Source organism: Ischnura elegans, chromosome 10 (assembly GCF_921293095.1).
Source record: "Ischnura elegans chromosome 10, ioIscEleg1.1, whole genome shotgun sequence".
Lineage (NCBI taxonomy): Eukaryota > Metazoa > Arthropoda > Insecta > Odonata > Coenagrionidae > Ischnura > Ischnura elegans.
Window position 1 is genome coordinate 40,468,664 of NC_060255.1, and position 26,506 is coordinate 40,495,169.

At 38.5% G+C, this 26,506-nt stretch overlaps 1 protein-coding gene across 1 annotated transcript in view; it reads right to left on the minus strand.

Moving 5' to 3' along the window:
- Positions 1-735: 735 nt before the first annotated feature.
- LOC124166746 (chromatin assembly factor 1 subunit A-B-like) overlaps positions 736-26,506 on the minus strand; it is a 29,391-nt gene continuing 3,620 nt past the window's right edge. The window contains exons 3-11 of the mRNA XM_046544419.1: positions 25,200-25,900; positions 24,835-24,932; positions 23,448-23,820; positions 18,155-18,353; positions 13,906-14,090; positions 10,394-10,576; positions 7,089-7,224; positions 2,905-3,072; positions 736-1,888 (exon numbers count right to left, since the gene is read on the minus strand). Coding sequence (XP_046400375.1) covers positions 1,032-1,888; positions 2,905-3,072; positions 7,089-7,224; positions 10,394-10,576; positions 13,906-14,090; positions 18,155-18,353; positions 23,448-23,820; positions 24,835-24,932; positions 25,200-25,900 — 2,900 coding nt within the window. The 3' untranslated portion in view covers positions 736-1,031. The remainder of the gene's footprint in view (positions 1,889-2,904; positions 3,073-7,088; positions 7,225-10,393; positions 10,577-13,905; positions 14,091-18,154; positions 18,354-23,447; positions 23,821-24,834; positions 24,933-25,199; positions 25,901-26,506) is intronic.

A 26,506-nucleotide genomic window follows, 5' to 3' on the forward strand; every position in this document is an offset into this window, starting at 1 on the left:
AATTAGGTTTGATTATTTTATGAATCCCGTTGTATTTATTGAAAATAATATTTCGTAGAATTATTGTATAACATCCAAGTCGGCCAGTGAAGTGGATTCAACGTTGCTTGGAATTGGGAACGCGAAATTTACTTACATAATGTTAGCTAAAATTAATTAAGATGCGACCATGGTTGCTTTATCGACCTTAGAACTAGGCTAGAGAGTTTCTACTTTTAAAAATCAGCTTTCGCCTACTCAGTGGCTGAATTGGTTCATTATATTCCACTATATTGGAAAAAGTGAAATAAATATTTATACTACTGCTTGCTGTCATTTAACAAGAATGACTATTACCCCAGAATCCACCAGCCTCACGTTAAGCCTAGTTACTCGCACGTTGAGGGGGCTCTGCCCACCCAGACCCTGCACAAAAGGCCTGTGGCTCTTTATGATCACCCAGCCAGTTTAACATAGCCCTGTCCATACTCTCAATCTTTTCCTTGTCACAGAATGTCAAAAATTCCATCTCAGACTGGCAGGTACCCCCGGCCTCAACGTCCTACTTTAAGATACTATATCATACTCTCAAACTAAATGATTTCTATGGATCATCAAGTAAATTTTTTTAAGTATAAAGGATAAATTATCATTACTTAGTATCAAGGTTACGAAAATGTGAATAGCAAGTCATCTTTTTTTGATTGGGTCAAAAACATGAATGGTATTAACCTATTTAAATGACCATCTACAGGAGATGCATAAAATAATTTTATTTTAGCCATTTCACTAGGAAAACATTAGTTAAAAAGTCAAGTATATACATTGTACACCGTACACTAGCGATAACATTAAAAAATTGTGCCATCTTTACAATTAATGAGCTGGGACACAAGCAGCCCATTACGACTGTATTTAAAACAGCAATAGACTTTTCTTTAACATAATGGTCCTCCTATTAAAATTGATAATAAAAATGGAACACTGGTACTAGAGATAAATAATATTATGTACAAAGAAGATAATGGGATATCACTACCACAAGGTGAATATTAATCCAGAACAATGCAATCATCATCTTTCGCAGGACATGGAATGGGCCCCGAACTTGCATTTTCAGTTTTAAGGCCTGGGTTTTCCAGTGATGAGGAACTGTCTTTGGCAGCAGGAGACTGCTTCAAAAATGATGCGAGGGAATAGCTCTTGGGAATTTCCTGACCACGAGGCACTGATACCAGCAGAGGAACACGCTTCCGTGCTTTGCCATCAGACCCATTTGATACAACAGGGGTTTGCTTTGTGCTGGAACTCACGGAAGTAGATGCGATAGCTGATTCAACCTTAGGGGCCGATTTTTGATGAGAGGGTGACCCAGCTTGTGGAGATTGAGTCGATGCACCTGAAGTTTTTGGTGGCTGCTTCAGTTGCTTCAGCCTTTCTTCTTTACTCATTACTTTAGTGAACTTAGTAATTAAAGGGGGCTTGGTCGAGGAAGAACTTGGGGATTCTACAGGGACTTCACAGGAAACCACTGAAGGAGAAGTAGGAGGAGCTACTTTACTTTCACTTTTTCTCACTGGCTTAAGATTATATTTCCACTCAGTTGGCACGCTCAGATCTGAAAGGTCAAACTTTGCCCTGGTTTCCTCAGCCACGCACCAAGCATATCTTCCAGCCAGAGCAGAGCCTTCAGGGAACTGAATCCAAGAAGCCAACTCCTTAATTTTTCTTGTTATACTCAGCTTTGATATTGCACTCTTGGAAGATGGTGACATTCCCTCTTCTCCATTCTTGTCCTTTGGAACTGCTACATGATCATTTTTCTTTTTCCAATGCGTGAGAAATTCCATTACCAAGAATTTCCACCCATTGGTGTTGCCATGGATCAGCCTGATTAAGTCTGGTATAGCTGAAAATTTTAACGACAGATTTACCATTAAAATGACATAACATAAAAGGTTTTTTAGATGAAAAATCTTTGTATTGAGGTTAATGTTATGGATAAATAAACACTGTTATTCCCATCTACCTACATTCTCCCATAGAAGGTTTTTACTTTTCGAAGAAAGCAACACTGGTGAAGCCTTTCGACACCCCCAAGTGAAAATCCTCAAAGTGTGAGGAGGCCCTAGGAAAGGCCCCAACCTGAATGTGTGATATTCACATGTCTGTGGCTGAGCTCTCCCATCACTTATCAAGATCAACCTTTGGACTGAATCACTAAGTGAGGGGAGGAGGAATTGAAAAAAGGAGGGAAGTAAAAAATAATTTATTGGGCAAAATTTTTTATTTCTTCAATGAACTTCTATTCACAAAAAACAAAACAAGTCACCCACCACATATGAGAATTGAATATCACTCATTTCCACTGTTATTACTAGGGATGAAACGCATTTAAAATTTTTTCTATTACTGAAAATACGATTGGTTTGTGGATATCCCATGAGGGCTGATACCTCACCCCACTGGCACGAACAGGATCATTCTAAAGGCCGTTTTACACGGTACACGGAATTGCGCAGTCTGACGTACGTGTGAAGGCGCAATCAAAATTGCATCGTGTAAAGCGGTGAATTGCTAGAAACACATGCGAGAATGCGTGGATGCGAGACGGAAAAATAGCCCCTCTTCTAATTTCGTTCATGCATTCGCGCAATTCCGCGCCATTTTAGAAATTAATGCAGCTCTAACCTGCGCAATTCCGTGTACCGTGTAAAACGGCCTTAAAGAAATTTTACTCATTGAACACAAGAAATGAATTCTTAACTAAATTAATGTACATTGGTACTTTCTCATTCCTAACAAACTTGAGGACATAACAATGACTTAACACCCTAAGTAAATTACGAAGTTAAAGAAATATGTACAGGGCTAGCACTGGCTTAGTTTAAAGGCATGCAAAAATCAAATTACAGGCATAATTACCTCGCTCTGGGAAAACACTCTTCTTTCGGCCAACAGACGATCCATCCAACTGACCTCCACTAACAGAACCAATTACAGATGTGTTTTGTGCCGTAAAAGATGTAGGGATGGATTCACAACAAACAACTGCCTTATAAGGCATCAGGATCCTCTCATACTGATGATTCACTGAAAAAAGAAATGCAATAAGGTCAATAATTACTGTAATTCTCAGTCATTGAGTTTCCTTCCCAAAAGAAGAGTGACAGTACATTATGCAATGCCTCACTTTCAGGCAACTATCAATAGGTGGACAGTTTACCAGCATTTAAAACTTGTGAAAGTGAACACGATTAAATATGAGAAAATACACAAATGCAGGAGAGTTAATATATTAATGTTTTCGGCAATTACCACGAAGGCTTAACAACGTACGCAACTGCTTGCACTTCTGACAATAATGATTAAATACTTTTTATATAACACTATCACCGCAACTGATACATAATTATATCTGATTATCGTGAAAAAACTGATTGACAATTAAATTATTTTGATAAACATATCACTTTGCTAAAAAATCAAAGCCATTTGCAGGTAGATAGGCCATTCTATGTAATTAATTGTTTTTTATCATGAGCCAATGCATTTTAACTTGAAAACTCGGGCTGGATAAAAAACAAAACATTTTACAGTACACAAACTGAATGCAGGACATGCTCATTGCCATAAGTATTACACAATCTCGCGGAAGACTTAAATCATGGTTTTTCATGACTTCCTAGTACAGTAGACTCTAGTTAATTTGAACAACATTGTTACGAAGTTCTCGTTTTTACAAAGTAAATTGTCGGTCCTGACACAAAGGCTAATCCAATCCATAATATAAGAAACATTACTACCAATTTTCGTTATTACGAAATTATGAGCCTCAATCCTGGTGGTTATAAAATGAACTTTATTACGAAGCAATGGTCTTTAGGTGGATATACACTACGCTACATCATAATCATTGTGCTACCTATACATTCTCCACGTGCATTGTCATCCTCTTGTCTCCTTGTGCAAAAAAGCATCAATCATGGTTCTTTCTTCAGTACTTCAGTATCAACGCAACATCATATAATAAGTTTCATTCCTGTGGAATTATGGTAACCCACTCATTACCAAACGTAAATTGGGCGTATTATAAGTCCTCTTCTGACGAAAATTCTACATTCTAAAACAAGGTCTCAGAATGCATCTTGTTCGTATGTCGAGGGTTTACTATTCTTTTTCATAATTTAATTACATATACAGTAAAACCTCTTTACATCGTAATGGAGGGGACCAAAATTTGGGCATTTTGATGTATGGAGGTTCACTATAGAGAGGTTTTAGTGATAGGTACCATTTTATTGATAAACCATAATATTAATATATTTAAACATACATGCATGCATTAGTGAACATATATTTACAATTTAATGATTACACAAAGGTAAAAGTAACTTGTTCAAGAGGGCTTTTTAAGAAATAAATTAGTTATTGGGTTTGCTTTAACCTTTTTAAAACTCTTTCGATGTAATGTTTTTAATTCTATTTATTACAATCATATTATGATCGCATTCCTCCATGCTTAATAAAAACCATTTAATTATGTTCAATAAATCCTCAACCTCTGTTTTGGTGGGAACTGTAACTGATTCCTCATTACCAACATCTTCCTCTAAATTCATCTCTTACTGTATCCTGCAAGATATATACATCTCCTTCACCACTATCTTCCAACTCATGTGGGGAACAAATGAATAAATCATTATCAACATTTACAAAGTCTTCAAATGTTGAATTTGTGTTAACTATTTTGTTGATTTTATCGAACTGTAGGTTCATTATCAAGCATCTCACTTTCCTCCTGTTTGCTACCACCCGTAATCCCAGCCTTGATGAAGCATTTCTCAAAAATTGAGGAAAGGCACAGCCTGTGCATGGTCTGAAGGATGTTCCATGAGCACCTTTAATGTCGTTTTCACTATTCACTCTCCATAAAAAATAAATCACTAGCTGTTTTCGATAATGCCTTTTGACCAAAGAAATAATTCCCTGGTCTAAGGGTCGTAATTTACTAGTAGTGTTTGGAGGGAAGTACACAACTTTTATATTTCTAAACATAATTCTTTCATCCTCTTATTTCACTGCCCGCGTTTTTTATTTGTGCAGCCTAGATATAGAGTTTCTTCTGTTTTTCCTCGGTTGTTTAAAATAGATGGTATTCCAAAGGTCACTGCTACATCTTTCTTCTACCTGCCCTCGTCGATGGCTTGGAAAAATCCTCGGAATGTTGTAATGTCAAGCAGCCGCCTTGTTTTATTTGTCGAATCCATCATCAACTTATAATTAATTAAGTAATTTTCGTATGTTTTCATATTTTATGGCAAATAATTGAAAATACTCCTTATAATATATTTTAGAAAATTGATTTATCATTCTTATAACGTATGACATGTTAAAGATTATAAAAAATAAATAAACACGTGACTATTGCAAAAAATAAACAAGAAATTGAGCGTAATTTTGAAAATTTCGTCGAATTGCCTTTCTCTAGAATACAATGCTCGTAGAGTTCCGTAGAAAAACTCTGTCGAGGGCACAAAGAAACGCTAGGTCTGCGAAATGACGTGATTTCCCAGTGTGAATGCTGGGCGAACTACTTCAGAATGCGGCAGCGACAGTAAAAAATTTCATTGCTCTACGGCATATCAGCTAATTAGCTGTCTCTTCACCTAACATTGTCGCGCATGGAGTGATGTTCGTTCAGTATTGCTAGAAATTGACGTCCCGGACTCCCGATGGAAGAGTCAGATTTCGCGGCATAAATACGCACGCAAGACAGATGACTGTCGCTAAGCGCAATAAATTGTAAACTACGATCGTTCACGAAAGCATCGAAAAATTACCAAGGCGGCAGTGAGAAAGTGCTACACTGGAAAATATGGGAATAAAATAATTGCAAAATTGTATTTGATTTATTTCGAGTCGCAGTAAATTCATGAAATATTTTCATTTTAGAAACGGAAGCAGCAATGCGGTTGAGTAATTCTGTCTCCATAAATGGGAGTGAAGTTAGTTGAAATATTTCCGCCGGCAAGGGATTATAGGCTGCGCTGGTCGCCTCTTTTATTAACTGAACATAGTATGAAAGCAATTACAGGAAAATAAAGCCATAAGTAATAGAAAGCGAGTGCTATCGCGCAATTTTTACCATGATTCGAGAGAAAACGATGCGTTCTGTCTTCATTTACTGTCACTTAAAATGATTAGGATAGTTCGTTGCCTTTTTCTTATTTACTGTAAGGTATGCTCTCGAATGGGACAAAATGGCCCTAACTAATGGTTAACATGAAAATTACATTATAGTAAAGGTGGAAAAGAAAAGAATAAGCGTGAAACATTTATCGCTGAAAATGTCAATCCATGTTCGTTATCGCGGGTGCATTAATGGTCTCTAGTTGTCTCGGTACGAAATGCAGAGGTAGTTAGGCCGTCTCGGGGGTCCCTCGTTGCTATGATATATAGAGGTTTTACGATATAAAGAGGTTCACTATAGAGAGGTTTGCCTATAAATTTACAAGTAAATCTGACGGGACCAGAGGGTTGGTACGATGTATAGAGGTTTACGATGTAAAGAGGTTCACTACATAGAGGTTTTACTGTATCATAAACATGACTCCGAACGTATTCTGCACAGTGACCATAATAACGGGAGATTGAAGTGACAAGGAATTTTTGCTATGCATGTTTTTTGCTAGGATTCCTAAGAGAATCCCTCTCACAAAGTTCGTTATTACATAATTGAACTTTGTAATAACTTTCTGTCTGTAATACTTTCTATCCATATGTCCCAGTAATAATAGGTACAGGACTGAAATAGAACCATACCAACATAATTAGAAAGTAGAATAACAATTCAGCACAAAGTAAATTATGCATAGGCATCTATGTACCATGTTAGGCCTACATATAAATTCTTGCCATGCACTGTGACCATAGAACACGGCATATGTCACGTGATTCCTGTTCATTATGAAAGTACTGGTTCTTGCCTTAATATTGGACACAAAGCAACAGAAAATTTAAAGATAACTACAGATAATGTAAATGAAAGTTGCTGAAAATGTGACAATGAAAAAAGTAACTTATGGTAAATAATTTCAATAACTTACAATTCTCATCCACAGCTTTGCCAAAAGACCAGAAACATCCAAGAAGTTGAGGTTTAATCTGCTTAGTTTGCTGTTTCATCTCTTCTTCAAACTCCATTCCGAGAAGTTTCAATTTTGCCTTTTGCATTTCTGGAGACTAGAAAAAAGAAAAACATTCAAATGCAAATTTAAGGGCAAAATGTTAAGGATACTAAAGTAATCCGAGAGACAGAAAATCTTAAATGATTCCAGTCAAACAAGAAATCTTAACACTAGGATGACGGGAGTTTTGCACTACCTTAATGGATGGTCATAGTTCAATTTGTACTAAATTTTTCAGCTTTAATATTACACCTCTTTATCCAGAATTATTATTTTGCATTCACAAACAACATTACGAAGGCTTTTTCTACATATTCCTTGATATAATTTTTTTGGTACAGTGGAAGCCCCTTATAACGAGTACGGGATATAGCGACAAGCTCGAATTAGCGACAGCTACCCAAGGAACCATTTTAAACCCTATGATTTAAATGTAAAATAAATTCGTATTAGCGATAATGGCTCGATTCCTCTCTTGCGCCATTCGTAATTACGACAGGTTGACTTTTTGACCACGTGCCACATCTCTGGAATTCAATGCTTTTAAAACGGCATTTTTTCCGCCAACGTCGACGTCTACATGTTCCGTATTCTCCTATTCTTCTTTCCTTAATAAATTTCTCGAGTACACATTTCATTGCTCTTTTGTCATCTCCCTCCCGCGCCTCCGCAGTGACGTTAAAAATTATTCCGCCCGTCTGCTAGCACCATGGCTGGTAAACGCAAGTCCTTGGATTTAAAAACCAAAATGAGAATTATTGCAGATTGTGAAAGTGGAGAGTGTTCAAAGAGTGAAATAGCGAGGCGATTTGGAATTAATACATCGACATTGTTCACTATTTTAAAGAAAAAAGAACAAATTCGTTCGGCAGTGCTTAAAGAAGGGCGTCCAAGCACTCAAAAACACCTGCGGCCCGGAGAGCATCCACAGCTAGAAACTGCTCTTTTCTCGTGGTTTTGCCAGCAAAGAGCCGCAGGGATTCCTATCACCAGCCCAATGATGAAGGCTAAAGCTGCGTATTTGTGTGAGAGGCTTGGTGAAGACAATTTTAAGTCCTCGGATGGATGGTTTGCACGATTTAAAAATAGGAAGGGAAGGAAAAATAGGAATATCCCTTCACAAACTATCCGGTGAATCATCAAGTGTTGACGTTAATGCTGTGGAAGGCTGGGCTCCGGTCCTTAAAGACTATTTGGACAATTACAGCCCCTGCGATATTTACAACGCGGATGAGACGGGCATATATTTTAACCTTCTCCCGGACAAAACTCTCGCCACTCGAACGGACCCCTGCAAAGGAGGGAAGAAAAGTAAAGACCGCGTAACTGTTCTTTTATGCGCCAATATGGATGGTTCAGATAAGTTAAAACCGTTCGTGGTGGGGAAATCTGCCCATCCCCGATGTTTTAAAACTCTCCCTTGCACTTACGAAGCAAATAAAAATGCTTGGATGACGGTTGCTATCTTCACGCAGTGGTTACGAGCGTTTGATGCCAGGATTGGTGAAAGGAATAAAAAAGTACTATTATTCATTGACAATTGCCCAGCCCACCCACCAATAGAACTAAGAAACGTTAAAATTGTGTTATTGCCGCCTAACACTACGAGCGTTCCTCAGTTCCAGTCAGCATTCCTATCAAAAAGTGAGCGCTACTGCCGCTAGAGGTCTCTACATCCGCTGATACTGCGTCTGATTGCGTGAATCTCTACGAAACATAAATATTTGCTAACAGACAGACAAAGAGTGGACTTCATTTATCATTTGGCCTTCTATTTATTTGAAACAGTTTTTCACCCTTTCCACCGAAGATAATTGATATGACTAATATGCTTTTAGATCCCGTAATGCTGTTCGGTTTCGTGATTCCGATAGCATTTGAGTCTGCTGTTTTGAAACACGATAGTAAACCATTCATACAGGCAGACTTGAGGCATAAGAAGATTACTTCCACCTTCATTCCGCCGTTAACCTGAAAAAGATAGAATTGCAATGCTCATGTGGAACCCTAAAATTTTATCACGCTCCTTTCGTCACCCAATTGCAGCAGCCACCCATCATTTTCATTACTACTCGGAAAGATAGAAGGTATGAATTTTTGAACAGATTCCGAAGTTTTAGCATTTAATAGTCTGATGCATAGCCATAACTGGTAGTTATGACAATTATATTTGGAGCATCCAAGAAATAAGGATAATAACAGCTCATAATGCACAGTTCAGTACGAGTGAGTCTGAAGCTGGGACTTTTAAAATCGACTTCTTAATGCCTCGGCATATAGCATCCTGCATAATTACATATGATTTGATCATAGATTGCAAGTGAATATGATCATTAGTGAATTAAATGTTCAAAATAATGATTTAAAACGGCTATCATGCTGCAATTTTCGCCTCACAGCAGAAACAGCCGTGGTGACGCCTGATGAGTGATTTTTTTGTGACGATTTAATTGCATTCGGTAACAACGACAACTCACTATAGCGACAGATTTCTCTGTTCCCAACAGCTGTCGTTATAAGGGGCTTCCACTGTAATTACTTACTGCTAATTTGAACAATTTATGTCGGCCATGTCAAGAATTGCTCATCCAAACCAGTTCTCAGGAGTAATGGTATAGAAATATATACCTTGTGGAGCATCATGCACACATGGACAAATACTAATTTATTTGAATAATAATAATAATTTATTTCAAAACCTTTTATGAAAACCTAACGTTTTGCACATCTCTACACATGATAAGCACGAAAAGCCTATAGATAGCGAATTAGAGCATTGTAGGCCATGTTGGCATTCCTGCTTCTAATAAGCCACACAGCTTCAGACAATGTCCAATCAGATGATTGAGAAAAAGACAATAGGTCACAATGAAGGGAAACTAAGTGGTTCATCACCTCGTTAACGAATATCGCATTAGTGATAATTACTAGGTGACTGACCATATTGAAGTTTTAATGGCTAACTTAGGAGTCTTTGTATTTTTTTTGTGCCTTATCTAAAATGTCAGTTATCAAAATCACCCTTAAATAGCACAATGAGGCCTTTCAATTTTTGGGGGTATCAACAAATGAAACTGTACAACTACCAACACCGAAGCGTTGGATATGCACTCAAACCTACAGCTATCAGGTAAAGACTCAGGCCTGCCAAGACTCATTGAAGCTCCTCCTAGACTTAAATAGAGAAGCATCTGCAGGATACATAAATATCCTCAAACACTCACCACATCATCCTCATCTTCTCCAACTGCTTCTTCATTACTAAGATAACCATGGGGAACGAAAAATTCATTGTCCACTTCGTACTCATCTTCCGATTCTTTCTCATCGTCAGACCCATGCAATGATTCTCCAGGCTCCTCTTCCTCCCACTCATCATCAGAGTCGACCTCATAATCAAAATATTTCTGAAACAAAACACATTTGCCATGTATGAAGAACATGAATAACAATGCAATAGCAAAAAATGAAAAGCTATGCCTTAAATTAGTTAAGAATGAATAATCTAACACCATAAGAAATAAAAATATTGAGAGCTGCCGAATAACACCAGGAAAAATGGTAATTTGTTTAAATGGATGCCAACTTCCAGTGGAATTTGGAAGAAAATAAATTTGTATTTTCAAGTACAAGAGCCCTGATTTGTAGAAGAGAAAATCAATAAAAAACAGCCTAAGTACTTCAGTGCCCATTCAGAAAATGGGCATCTTCCTATAAGAAGTAAGTCTTAACCAGGGCTTAACATCCCATCTGCACTGGAAGTTCCATCCACACTACTCTCAAGCAGGGATACAGCCATCTCTGAAAACTTTCTGCCTCTGCCAGGACATTAACCCGAGTCCATAGGGTGTGAAGCCTTCGTGATGCATTAGTGAAATTTTGCTCCCTAATTACGGGGTTAATTTGGATGACTTTCCTCAGGTATTTCATTTCTTCAATCTCCCATCTTGGGTTTGCCTATAGGTGGTAAGATGAATTTCCTGAAAACTACTTTTAATGAGTCAACTTTTTTCAAAAATTGGCTTCTCTGAGAACATTTAGTGTCATCATTCTGAAATCTCTCCAGTATGATAGCCTTGCAGCTTATTACCAGAAATGCTAGACGTTCAACAGTGGGTAATGTTGTTCAGGAATGTAAAATTATGTTTCTCTTAATGTAACACATCATCAGTAGTGTTGCTTGTGAGTAAATAAGATTATTAGACTTCAATTTCTATCCTCTAAATGAGTAATTGCATCCTGGAAACAAACCAGCCCCTACAGGAAAGGATTTCATGCTAAATACCGAAAAACCTAACACATGAAACTTCCTCACTTATGAAACTTTTTTTGGTTTTCCGCTGAAAGTTTCATAAGTGAGGTTCTACTGTATTTTTATTTTCTTGCTTAGACATATATTTGATGTTTTTGGCTATGGTGTCTACCATCAAATGCTTTCCATTCATGCAACGCACGGACGTGCGGGTATGCTGCTGACTGCTTTCTGCCGCCCGAGGAACAAAAGAAGCTCAAGCATTCGCGAATGTTTATGCCACAATATTTTCACCAAAATGAACTACTAATTTATCGAATGACAGTTTACTACATGAATTTGAGACTGAGCATTCCATATTAACTTCATTTCTAACAGATCGCAAGAAATTACTGAGATTAGGAACTCTTGGTGAAGGTTTTCCGGCGATGGAAACTCTCGCTATGGCGAGTGCTGACACCAGAAAGGCCTCGTAAAAGCAAATTTTTTTACATGCTTATTATAGGGTCAAATGACGGTGCCTCGGCTATCTCTCGTAATGGCGGGGGTCTCGCAATAGCCTATACTTGCTTTAACAAGGTTCCAGTGTATGTAATTCATTATGGGATCACAGTAAGCACAACAGAAGTGGTTGCTAACACGTTGACCCCCACACTGAAAATAGTGACTGGCCACAAAACATCACAACCCCAGGATATTTCTTATGCAAATGGTTATCAGGAAATTTTTTTTGGCATGGACCATTATTAATAATATTTATAAACGTATATAACATTCTCCCACAGCCATCTGTGGGTGAGTGAATGTGCGTGTGACTGGTCATTGAGTGCATGTGTATCCACAAACCACTGGTGACCCTTAGCGGGCCTTTCCTGTGAATATTCCTGGTTTTTTTGTGGAACAAGAAACCTTAGTTGAGGTCCCTACAGCCCTCACTAAGGAACTTGTTTTGATTGTTCTGAGTGAATGTGTGAGTGATTTTTGGGCTATTCCAGTGGAGAGGCTGGGGTTTGGTCCCTACGATGAATCTCTACCCTTCCCGCACACCAACACAGTGACAATTTCTACTTGCAATGTGGACGAGCTGTGAGAGAATTTTATACGGCCATTTGAGTATCTTCCTTTCCTACATCTTAATCTATTACATGCCATTTGAATGCCTCTCATAACTTCGCATGTTATGCCCCACCACATTGGTCAAAGTAATACAAAATTATAATCATGCTGACATGGAAATGAATCATTCCGTCACCTTTGACTTTCATAACAACTCTGTGGTTAGAAATGTTGATAGAATCAATATTATGGTTGCATTATTGCCCCTCGCATTTATGCCAAAAATTTTCAGAATAGGGTAGTTTCTTTCATCAACGAAAACGAAAGGCATTGATTTGCGATTCGTTACCCACAATTAGTGTATTCATAATTTACAAATTATTTGGTTTTATAAATTCCAGTTCTGACGAATGGCAACAGTCAAGTTTAACCGCATTTGAAAAAGTCCAGATAGGCACCCATGCAATGCCGCTCCACGTGACGTCACAGGGACCTACAGTAGTTTCTATACGAGTAGATAGAAGTTTTACATCGTCTGAGATTAGCAATGCATGCATGAGGCACAGAGCTCAGGGAAACATGTCTTAATAATCACCTTTTAAAACTGCCTAAGGTCAGAAAGTTTTCTTCATTTGATAGGGCATAAAAATCGTTATTTAAGCCATACGCTACCTGCTAGCAGGATACTTTGCACCCTACTAGCAACCAGGATCATATCAGCGCTCAAAGCCTCGCCCCAAGGTCACCTCACACGGTGTCGCAGGGAACCAGAATTACGTCACATGGGGTTTTCCCAGCATTCATACTTAGCCATTACATTTTCGTGCACTTGAAAATTTTCACTCTTCATTTAATCTCGAAAAATAGATAACGTCATTTAAAAATCTGAAAGTGTGGACGTACTCCAGTAGTAATAATCTTTCGATTTAGGCAATAAAAAAATAATAGGAAACCACCCCATTCATCTTCCAAGGGAAGGAGATTTTTCAAGCTATTATGTTCATTCATCAGTACAACGACCTTAAAATTTGGTGGGACCATATTAAAATGATTTGTCCAGATAGATGTGGTGGGGCAAGTAGCCAACCTTACAGACAAAAAAAATTTCATAATGGCAAGAAAAATCATTCACATTGGCTCACTGGTGCTTCCCAGCCATCCACAATAACCAGTTTTAAGAATAGACAATTCCAGTCCCAAAATCATCAACTTCATCATGCTGAAAGCTTTCTTAAGAAGTGTAATTTCAGCAATCAAATATCACCATTGCCAACTATTCCTCAGCAAATTAATGCTTCAGAAATAAAATATGTACCTTCAAAGAATGCCTTGCCTTAAGATATAAAATATTGCCACAGTAGAAGCCATCAATATTTTTCAAATAAATGTAGAGAATTTAGATGCAATGATCCCTGATAAAATACTCACTTCATCCTTTTGAAAGGGAAACCTGGGCCTGACTTTTTTACTCTTTTTTCTCCATGTTCCCCAGTATGGTGGTCTCTGGTTCTCACAAAACTGCAGTAGTTTAGCACGTAGATGAAGGTCCTGGTGAGTTTCTAGGACAACACCATCACCAGCACCTCCAGGTGGGACATCATCATCTTCATCTTCTATTCATAAAAACAATGAATGAAGATTATTTTTAATCCTGGACAACTTAAACACTTTAATACACTACACCCATGTCTCGTACAGCGCAATTTCGATTAGCGCAATTTCGATATAGCGCAAATTCGTTCCTCGGGGAAACATTGCAACGCAGTGTAGCCTAATCAAAAATCTTAAACGCTCTCGTGATAAAACGTGAACTTGCGCTAAGTTCACACGAAATTTCTATCAACATACGCATATTAATATTATTTCTTGCCTCAAATCTTCTTTTTTGTTTATATATTAATCGAAATTCATTGCTGCGCAATTGCCAAAAGTATTACTCGTCATTGGGTCTAGATAGCCGGCCTACCGAAGATTTATCTCGTCTCCTTAACAGAATGATAATAAATAATTTAGATCGTTAATTAAGCGTGGGGCTAGTGGAAATGAGTTTTTTTTTCAGCAATACGGTTTGAGACGTATTTTTGCCGTCATAGGTTACCGGGCGATTGACTTCCAGGTAGAGAGTCTACGCTGAAGCCTTCAAGGTCATCGGTATTCACGGGGGAGAAATGAAGCGGTGACCGAGTTGCGCATGAATAGCATCAACACATAAAAGGGTCCGCTATAGAGTCTTAAACACAATGGCTTCGTTCCCTCCCCGCAGTCATAGCCCTTCTGCGTCTCAGGAATACAGTTCAGCAGAAGAAGGTGATTTAGATAGAGCCATACAGAGTAAAAACCAAGAGAATATGGCAAAAAATAGGGATGCGTGTAGAAAAGTCAAGAATTTATCAAGAAAAACCATTAACCTAGAAGAGGACTTGAGAGAGGTTATTTGCTTTGAAAATGGAGAACGTCAAAGCAATATTACGCGGAAGTTTAAACTCACGATGCCTTATTCTGAATAAAGACGAAGCTAAAATATCAGTGACCTCAGCCGCACCAACTTCAACCAAGCGGTCTACACATACGGAAAGTTCATGGTGAATCAGTACAAAAAGACGAGAGTGGTAATCGCTCCGAGACATTTAGTGAAAGCTCCGGTTGGTTCCAGAATTTAAACGGCAAGCAGGTATTTTCAGTGCGGCGATATCAGGTGAATCTGCAAGTGTTGATAGCGCAGCCACCACAACATTTTCTGATGAACTCCAAGCTGTTATTGAAAGTGGCTCCTTTCCCCCTCAACTAGTTTTTAGTGTTGATGAGACGATATTCTTTTGGAAAAGAATGCATTCTCGTTCATTCATTTTCAGGGAAGGAAAACCTGGGTCAGGTTTCAAGGCATTTAAAGACTGTTTCACGTAGCTGCTAATGACTCGGAGGACTTCAAATTAAAATGATTTATCATTCATAAACTCCGCTAGCTATGAAATGGCATTTAAAGTAGTATTTTCCTGTCATTTCGATGAGCGACAAAAGGGCCTGGGTGACACATAGTTGTTTTTAGACTAGTTTGAAAAATCATCAACTGCCGGCAACGCATTACGATCCCCTGAGATAGCAGGTGTTAGCCCAGCCGCACGACAGGATGGAATTTCGAAAGCACGTAAGAATTTTTTTTAACGTGAATAAAAGTCTTTGAATGCGTGAATACTATCTTTAAAGATGTTTTAAACTATAAATATTTATAGAAATAATGTTTTCTAAGGCTTTTTATGGGAATATAGATGTTTTAGAGGAAATTCAATACCCAAGACCTATGCTACCAGGAACGCATCCCTATCTTCCCTATGTTAAAACGCTCTCGTATAACGCAAATTCGTATAGCGCAAAGACCCCAAGGAACGCATCCCTTGCGCTATACGAGACATGGGTGTAATTGATATTCCCCAAAATGACTACTGCATTTTTTATTCATCCTACTTGCCAATGAGGAAGTCCTCTGAAAAACACCAATGCTTGAAGCATAGATTTCTTCCATTACAGTAGACTCTCGTTAATACGAACAACGTTGTTACGAAGTTTTCGTTATTACGAAGCAAATCGTTGGTCCCGTCGAAAAGGCCTATCCAAGCTATAGTAAAAGAAACGTTATTACGAAATTTTCGTTTTTACGAAATTACGAACCTAAGTCCCGGTCCCGGCGGTTACAATATGAACTTTATTACGAAGTTACACGCACAAGTCACGGCATTTAGGTGGATATTCACTACACTTAAGTTTTAATAATCGCGCCACGTTTAAGTTATTCTCTTGTACTATGCTTAAGAGCGTCAATTATGGTTCTTTATTCAGTTTACGCGCTACATCATATAACAGCCTTCATTCCTGTGAAGTCGTGGTGACCCACTCATAACCGTTAGTAAATTGGATGTACAGTCAATCATGTTCCTATGCACATTCGATGTACGAATTTTCAGAGATACGAGCATTCAAAACTTTCAAATTTCAAATTTGGCACCTTTCGATTTGGCCAATACTACGCGGTTTGGCGCTGTGAAACTCTCACTGTAATCACCATATGAATAAGGTATCATTGAATCTTGTGTGAATTTAGGAACTGTTCAGCGTTTCGCCCGTTCTTCGTTACCGCGGGGAGACATTTTTTCGGCTCCGGATGCATCGCAGGCCCCGATGGATCAGGTCGCCACAATCGTGCGTTAGCGCATACGTGTAATGCAGTGTTGCATCCCGCAGAATAACCGTACTCCTCGATAACTTACATGCAGTCCGGCTGGCGAGGGGTGTCCGATTACGGCACAATAGGAGGGGTGGAAAATCCTGCGTCAGCACGGTTTAAAGCCAATCGCTGTCCCCCAAACGCACCTCACACCCTCGTCTAGTCATACAACGTTGTCAAATGCATATTCGAGCACCGAAATAAGCCTGACCAACCAAAATAAGCCCATTCTTCGAATCACAAGAACAAGTAATTATCCCTCTGGGTCCTTCACGCTCGTCGTCCCTTCCGGTTCTTTTCTTCATGGAACACTTTGCAAGCGTTTCCCTTTCTTACCTGGCTCCCATACCCCCTACCCAGCCCATTGTCTGTTACTGGACAACTCTCGGTGGCCGGAATGTAATTTTATCAACCTTGGAACAAGGTCTTGGGACGCATCTAGTTTGAACATCGGAGTTCATGCGTTCGGGAAGATATCAACCTTCGATTGCGTCATGGCGCAGTCTTCTGTTGAAAAACTGAAACGAATTTTCTTGTTTATATATATTTCCGCGTAATTTAATAGCGTTTATAATACACTATTTCTTTCGACGATTCTTATAAGAAACGTTCTTACGAACTTCGTTATTACGAACCTCCGATTTTTCGGCCCCGTGAACTTCGTAATAACGAGAGTCTACTGTAACAGTTACTGTATTCCTCCGAAAATAGTCCCCCCCCCTAATTTTGAGGCTTGAGTTTCAAGAAAAAATGGGTTTGAATATAGTCCCCCCTTAACTGTTATCATGGGCATTTTGGAAAAAAAGGGGGGATTATATTGAGACAAATGCGGTAATAGCACAAAACCACCTGTGCTTACTAATAAGTATTGCCAAGAAAAATGTATAGCAAGCATTAATTCCCTTGAATGTAACAGGAATTTCGTCATTATTACATTTTTCATTATTTGATAAGCCAATTGATAAAAATTAATTGACACACCGATAATCCAATCTTGATCACTTTTCCAGTGGTTTCAACCTGGATTTCCACGCTCTGAGTTTCCAGGATCTGTAGCACGTACTATGAACTTTGGAATACTCATGGATCATACAGTATTTCCTTAATAGCTCTGGAAGTTCATTAGATTAAAAATGTAAAGCTCTAAACAATTAATAAATAAATATCACAAGTATGGGTATGATCGCCACATCTATGAAAATGAGGCATGGTTATTTTTGCAGGCGGCTGACCAAATATAAATACATTCAGTAGTAATCTGACATTAAGCTGTTATTAGCATAAGATTTTAAGGAGGAATTAAGTAGGAGGGCTTTCCACCTATTCCTCTACCCAAAAGTTACAATAAACAGCCAGTCAAATTAAGGGACAACTTTACAGGGAGTGAAGGGCAAAAACTGGCTTATAAAGGGAGCAACACAAAAATGTAAAACATTTTATGTAAAAAGATCAACATACCAACAATGGTGACTTCATCTTTCAGCTCGCTTAAAGGCCAAGTTGCACAATGTGTCTTGGGACATCGCACCTTTTCCTTTAGCTCATCTAAATAAAGCTTCTCAGCAGATTGTTTGGCGATTTTTACTTCAATCTCCTCCTTTTCTTTTTGATTTAAATTTACACGGACTATGGGGGCTAGCCTCATATCACCTTTTACCTGAAATATAAATTTAATTAATAAGGTAAGAGCTTCGATGAAATATAATTATAATTGTGTATAAGTATAAACATATGCTGTATTTGACTGCATACAAGACACAACAGCTTTTAAGCTATACCCTCATTTCAGAATGGTGCACATAAGAAAAAAGGCTGCGAGAGTGCACAGCACTTGCTTGCACAAGCAACTTGAGCTAGTTTCTTTTAGATCTTATACAATCACATAAATTGAAGCAAGATATTAAACAAGTTTGATCGCATTTTTACGATCTCGTTCTCTACACATCTCGTGCGATACCTCGCTCCCAAAGTTGGGGTTCTCCTTTGATATCGCATAATAAAGCAAAATGACAATAATATATAAATAATAAATAACGTCACATAATAGCAATGTGCTTAAAAATAACTATCAATATTGACCACTAAAAAATTTTTCTATTGAATACTAAATACACTAGAGGGGTCATTCCATTTCAAATCAACCAGACCATGACACCCACCGACTCGGATTTTCATGAAACTTGCCATGGTCATAAATCCTGGTATAACTAGAGATTGCATACAATTTTAGCCTCCAATTATCAATTGTTAATGAAATATGAGCAAGCGAAATTTGGGCTTGACCCCTAAATTGCCGCAACATGCAACACATTGTGATTCTTATTTTCTGCCATAACTCCATTCCTGTGAGATAAAAAGCCATGATTTTTTTTCTAAAGCTAAGTGGTCCAAAATGATCCCACGATTATCATTAAATATTCACTGCATGAAGTAAATCAGCTGCAAAAAAATAAAGTTTACAATAAAATCTCACTTGTACCATTTTTCGTTGTCAGCATCCACAGGGAAAGGCAATGTGAATACAGACTCATGGTTCAGTTTAAAGTAATCATTAATGTATGAGCAAAGAGACTGATTAAAAAAAATCGTGAGTCTGACATTCCTTTTAGCAAAAATAAATACTCATTGGTCACGGGAAAAAATGGCTCTTTTTCAAGGCACATATAAATTACACATTTAGAGGAGATATGAGCTTATACTCATGATTAAACAATATTGGAGCATGTATTATCTCACTATAGCATATGCTACTGGCTCTTAGAGTAGGGAACACATAAGCAATCATGTGAATGTACTTCCCAATGTACTGCTAATTTCGTGCTTCCAGGACTATTCCTACCAAGCTATCTCTTCCATGGGTAATGGGTAACTGAATAGTATGGTATAAAATGTAAAGGCAGAATAGGACCATCAGAAAGCTTTCTCCAATTTCAGTCCCAGTGAAGTTACAGTAGACCCTCCTTAATACGAACAACGTTATAACGAAGTTCTCGTTATTACGAAGCACATAGTTGGTCCCGACAAAAAGGCCTATCCAAGCTATAGTAAAAGAAACGTAATTGCGAAATTTTCGTTTTTATGAAGTTACGAACCTTAGTCCCGGTCCCGGCAGCTATAAAATGAACTTTATTACGAAGTTACACGCATAAGCAACGGCATTTAGGTGGATATTCACTACTCTTAAGTTATAGTAATCGCGCCGCGTTAAAGTTCTTCTCGTGAACTGTGCCCAAGAGCGTCAATTATGGCTGTTATTTCAGTGTACACGCAACATCACATAATAAGTTTCATTCCTGTGGAGCCATGGTGACCCACTCGTAACCGCTCGTACAGTTAGTCCTCTTCCTATGCCCATCCGATTTACGAATTTTCAGAGATATGAGCATTCGAAATTTTCAAATTTCGACTTTGGCGCCTTTCAATTAGGCCGATGCTTCGCGGTTTCGCTTGGCGTAGAGGAACTCTCACTTTGGGCACAATCTGAACAAAGTATCATAGAATCCGGAGTGAATTTAGGAACTGTTCAGCGTTTCGCCCGTTCATCCTTACAGCAAGGAGTGATATTTTTCGGCCCCGGCTGCGTCGCACGCCCAGCTAGATCAGTTCGTAATATTGTGAGCTAGACCACGGTTGTGATGCAGTGTTGCATTTTGTAGGATAACCGTACTTCTCAATGCAATTTCATACAGTCCGGCTGGCGAGAGTCGCCTGATGACAGCACAACAGGAGGGGCGGATAACCCTACGCCAGCACAGGTTACAGCCAATCGCTGTCCTCCAAACGCTCCCTCGTCTTGTCTCTCAACATTGTCAACTGCATAAGGCGCACCGAAATATGGCTGATCCACAAAAAATCCTTTCTTCGAATCACCAAAACAAGTGATTTTTCCTCTGGGTCCTTCACGCGCGGCGTCGCTTTCGCATCCTTTCTTCGCGGAACCCTTTGTAGGCGTTTCCCTTTTTTAGCTGGCAACCTTGTCACCTACCCCGACATAGAACTTTCTGTGTGTCATCGGATAACTCGGCGGGCGGCCGTACTGTAGGTTTATCAACTTAGGAACAAGGTCTTGAAAGGCATCCAGTTCGTATATCGGACTTGCTATATTCGGGAAGATATAAACCCTCGATTGCGTCGTGCCGCAGTCTTCTGTTGAGAAACTGGAACGAATTTTCCTGTTTAAACATATTTCCGCTTAAATTCATCTTTTTTATTAAATACCATTTTTTCCGATGATTTCTAAAAGAAACGATACGAAATTCGTTATTACGAACCTCCGGTTTTCCGGTCCCCCGAACTTCGTAATAATGAGTCTACTGTAATTCATTTCTCATTCATATGGTGCTGCCTTAGTGATATCCTGGTTGAATTTCAGACTTAGTAACTCATATTAGTGTGACTGATAGCCAGGCTTACATTGTAACATCTCTTGTTCGTATTAAGGTCTGTCTTGCCATGTCAGAGATAGCATTGTGCAGTGTTGGCCAAGAACTCAGTTCTGAGTTCACAAAAAGAGCTACACAAACACAGCCCAAACTTTTTATTTCAATGAACTACCAGAAGTGAACAGAGAATTAATTGCCCTGCGGTGCAATATTCCTATTTCATTACTGTTGACTGTGTGCTCTCATCATCTTCATTGCTACTTAACGAAATATGAGTGCTATTCTTTGTTTATATATCAATCGAATTCCATTGTGCAATGGCCAAAAGCGGTCCAGATAGCCGGCCTACCGAAGTAATTTATCTCACCTCCTTCACAGGTTAATATTAGTGAATTTAGATCATTAATTAAGCGTGGAGTTACTGGAAATGAGATTTTTGAAAGCAATGCAGATTGAGATGTAATTTTTGCCATCATAGGCTATTGGATGAATTGACTTCAAAGGAGACGGTCTACCCTCAAGCCTTCAAGGTCATTGGTATTCACGGGGGAGATGAGTTCCGTATGAATAGCATCAACACATAAAAGGGTCCGCCAGAGAGACTCAAACACAATGGCTTCATTCCCCCCCAGCAGTCGTAGGCCCTCTGTGTCTCAGGAATACAGTGCAGCAGTAGCCCAGCAGTAGGTTTTTTCGTTAGAGTCATACGCAGTACAAACCAAGAGAACAATGACAAAAAATAGGAATGCAGGTAGAAAAATCAAGAAGCTATCAAGAAAAAAGCATAAATGTAGAGGAGAAGTTTAAAGTGATCAATTGCTGTGAAAAGGGAGGGTATCAAAGCAATATTGCACATTTATATGTTTGAACTAGAGATGGGTCGAATAGTAGAATTCTCAAATTTGAATAATAAACCATAGCTCGAATATTCAAATATCTCAAATTTGGAATACCTTGAATACTAGAATTGCACAAAGCATACTAAACTTTCAATTTCGTGTTTTTCCCCGTGATCATTTTCGGTTCCACACGTCGAACGATATCTATTCTCCACTCTTTCCCGCGAATTTGATGTAGTTCATCAACCTGCCTAAAAATGGCACTGCATGCACTAAATGACTAGGGTCCTCTACGTTGTTTCCGAGTAAACTACCAATAACGAGCGTGCGACAGTGTATGGTGCAAAATTCGAAGTATTCAAGATCGTACTTATAGTATAATTATTCGAGATATCCAATATCGAATATTTTCTAGCATTCGAGTATTTGCAGATACTATTCACACATCTCTAAAATACACACATATAGTAAGTATAATGGAGTCAGTATTGAACATTAGCCCATGGTGGTTAAACCTTCATATATAAGACGCAGGTGATTTTTAGAGCTATTATTTTGGAAAAAAATGAGCGTCTTATATGCCATCAAATGCAGTATTGGGAATTAAAAAATCTTTAAATAAAAGTGATACAACCTAAAGAATGCAAAATCTCCAGTTAACAAACTGATTTAATCAAATCACATTGACTTCTATGAACAACGTCCTCAGATAAATTTACTTACTATGAAACGCGGTTCATTTTAATACAATTATGTGTGAGGAAAAACAAAGTCAGTCTTACCATTAACATGACTTATTGATTTCAGTTCAGATTCCCATTGTTATTCATAGGAAGATATTTGGCATGAAAAAATCATTTGGTTTAGCTGGGATTCACACCCACATCTCCTAATTGCTGGTCTGGTCTCCTAATGCACACAGTTATCCCACCAAGCCATCTTTTTCAGAGCCAAATTTCTGGCTAGGATTACTGAAAAGGAATGATTCCTGTTCCAAGCTCAAAAACCAAACTGATCCCACACTACAGTCTGGTTGGCGAGAGTTGTCTGATGACAGAGCAAAATAAGGATTCTCAGTTGGCCCTTCATGGTCGTCTTCCCTTCCTGCTCCTTTCTACACGGAAGCCTTCAGTTCATATGTGTGGGTGATTCCCTCTCCCACCTGGCACCCTGCCCCTAACTACATTTTGGCCAAAGAAAGTTGTACGATGACAGCACTATAGGAGGGGTGCTACACCAGCACGGTTTGTAGCCAATCACTGTCCCTCAAAGGCACCTCACACCCTCGCCTAGTCATACAACATTGTCACATGCATATAAAGCACCGAAACAAGCTTGAATAACCAAAACGAGGGATTCTTCCATTGACCCTTCAGGCTGGTCATCAGTTCTGGCTCCTTTCTTCACTGATGCCTTGTGATGTGGGGGTTTCCTTTTCTGACCTGGCAACGCCGTACCCTGAACCAGACCCTTCTGTATGTCATCAGACAACTCTCAGCGCCCAGGTTGTAGTTCTTTAAGATAACTCACCATGAATGGCATGAATTTCCTTTCGGCAACCTTCTGCTCTTCTGCAACTTTGTTCTGCAAGCTCTTCCTTGGGACAAAAAAGCTGGCAAACGCAGCTGCAGCCTTCTCCTTCTTTTTCTGCTCTTCTTCCTCTTCTTTCTTCTTCTCCTCCTCCCTCTTCAGCCTCTCCTCCTCCTTCCTCTGCCTTTCCTCTTCCTTCTTCTGCTTTTCCTCTTCTTTCTTTTGCCTTTCCTCCTCCTTCTTCTGTCTCTCTTCCTCCTTTTTCTGCCTCTCCTCTTCTTTCTTCTCCTCCTTCTTAAGCCTCTCCTCTTCCTTCTGCTTCTTCCTCTGCATACGCTCCTCCTCTTTTTTCTGCTTCTCTTCAAGCTTCATGCTAAGAGTACAAAATAAAACACTTCACTAACGAGGTGGAATCCTAACTGGATTATACAAAACCAATACTTCATGTACATGCCATTTGAAAATAAGTTAAGTTATCATGGAGAACATACAATCAGGTTAGAAAGCAATGCGTATTTTGAAATTGATAAAAAAATTAAGAATGAGGATGATTCAATCCTTATAAATAGAAGGTAACACTTGCAGCATTTTGCACTAACAAGTGAGTCATTTTTTGTTACTATTCTCATTTGACTTCAATTACAGTATACACTCAAACTTTCATTAATGTACTTTGTATTTCTCTGCAGCCTCCATTGTTCTCCTGAGACAATATCACAGTATTAATTTTACTTTTTTGGGGCCTCACAGTTGAGAAAATTTTAATCCAAATAATAACCACAGATAAAGGTGCAGAAAGTAAAAATCATATTTGCAAAGTAAACCAGGATTTTCTAATGAGCTTGCTGTGTGCCATGCAACAACGGATCTAACAAACAAAAGCTTAAAAGAGAAAACTGAGTGGTTATTCATTCTATCATACTGAGTTACTGATACTAATACTAGCTGCAGGGATGAGAAGTGGTAGATATCACAGTATCCCAATACAAATAAATGGTGACGACTCTAAACATAATTGATAGTGTGGATGTAAAAAGGTAAATCTTGAGCAGCATGCACAGTTTGAAGGGATATTGGACCTTTAAATAAACCAGTTATGTATCATTATCTTTTACAGATGAAAAGTGCTTAGGATGAATCAGAAGTCCGAATGCATTTATCCACCCATACATAACTATCACCTACCATAGGATATTGCCATGAACAAAAAAACAGCAGTGTCTTAAGACCACAAAAAATGTCAACATGTGACAACTTAGACTAAACATCTAATGAATGCGGCCTTTAATGAATTCATGACAGTAAGAATTTGACATTCACTTAGTACTATGTAGGTTATTAATGAACTTCCTATAAAAAAATAGGCATAGTTCCTGGTGTTATTTACCTCAACCTTTCCTGCTGAACTTTTTTCTTCTGAGCCAACTTTTCTTCTCTTTGACGCTCCTTCTCCAATTTTTTCTCCTGCTTTATCTTCTCACGTTGCTAAATAAATGGACGCATAAAAAAATAAGTGCAAATAAAAACAGCCATCCATTATCAATTATCAACAAAAAAATGTTACATAGGCTAAAACAAAAATGAAAACATTTCCCAAAAAGAGCACACAAAAAAAAAAAATTCCACAGTCAATAGGAACAACAAAGTCAACTGATAGCAACCTAATAAAAACTGATTATTCTTTGAAGAGACAAAATACTGACATGCTCTGAAATAAACTTTAAAGTAAAGGTATGAAAAAATGTCACCCACCCCCTTGATTTTGGCACGCTGCTCCTTCATCTGGGAGCTAAGAACTCTCTTCTTCAACACAACAGTCGGAGACTTAGAGTCACTGGCCATCCGTGAAGGAGTAGAAACATCAGTAGAACTCAGAACTGCTAACCCCTCTTCACTTCCAGAAATACTGCTCTTGGCATCTGAATCCTCCAGACCAGACTTTTCGCATTTGCTGTCAATAGTTTTATTAGCATCACCAGCATCATTGTCTGCTGACTCCATATCTATGGACGAGTAAGAAGGTGCCTGATTGTCATCAGAAGAATCCGACACCTCCACAACTTCATTTGATGATGCATTGGATGTTTCCTTCTTTGATGTAACAGCTTCTTTCTCTTTTGCTTTTCCAGGATCATTATTAGCATTTTTCAAATCTGAATCTTTTAAATTTGGTTGATTGGTATCTTCGTCTAATCGAAGACACAAAGTTTCCTCCTCCTCCGGAGTGTCAATATTTGATTTCAACTTGATTTCATCACTGGAGTGGGGGGTGGTCTTAACATCATGTTTTTGAGGCTTTACTAAAATATTCTCTTTTGCTTCTGGTTCCTTCTCCAAACGTATATTCTTGGTTATTTTGCCATTGTTTGACTCATCAGCTAACTTCCTTTTTTTTGATGATAAACTAGGTGAAGATGACACTCCTGATCCGATGATTTGGAAAGGTAGGAGAGCTGAAAATACAAAATCAGGTCGAAAAGGATTACTCCACGTTAAAATCAGTCTAAAGCATACAAAGTGCACAAATAACTAAATCAATTCTAATCATTATAAAAATACCATACTGTTAGAAATAAGGTTGAAAAGTGAGAGACTAAATCGTTTCCACGAATACCTATGATGTATACTAATTTTTTCTCATAGAGTTCTATCAGAGTGAGGATTTTTGGTAATTTCAGATTTTTCAATGTCAACTTCTTCCATTTTCACCAGGACTAATGTCTCAATGAGAGATGAACAAGGAGTTTTATCTGTGGACTTGACAATCTCTGATGACAATAGCAGAGGTAGCCATCGAAATATCAGCAATAGTCATAGCCTGACCTAGATGGAAACGCAAGAGAACTTCCTAACCAAATGCTAAATTAAAAGTTTACCTCTCCACCATTTTCTGTGACACTGACTCCCCTAAGGAAAATCACATACATAAATCCGTGATAACATCCAATTCTCCTCCCTTCTGTCACCTGTTGCAGCGTTCTGCCAGCAGTTAGGCATTTGGATTCACAGGTTAAGTCATTTTCATTGAAACAATTGAAAACAACTGTGAGCAGATAAAT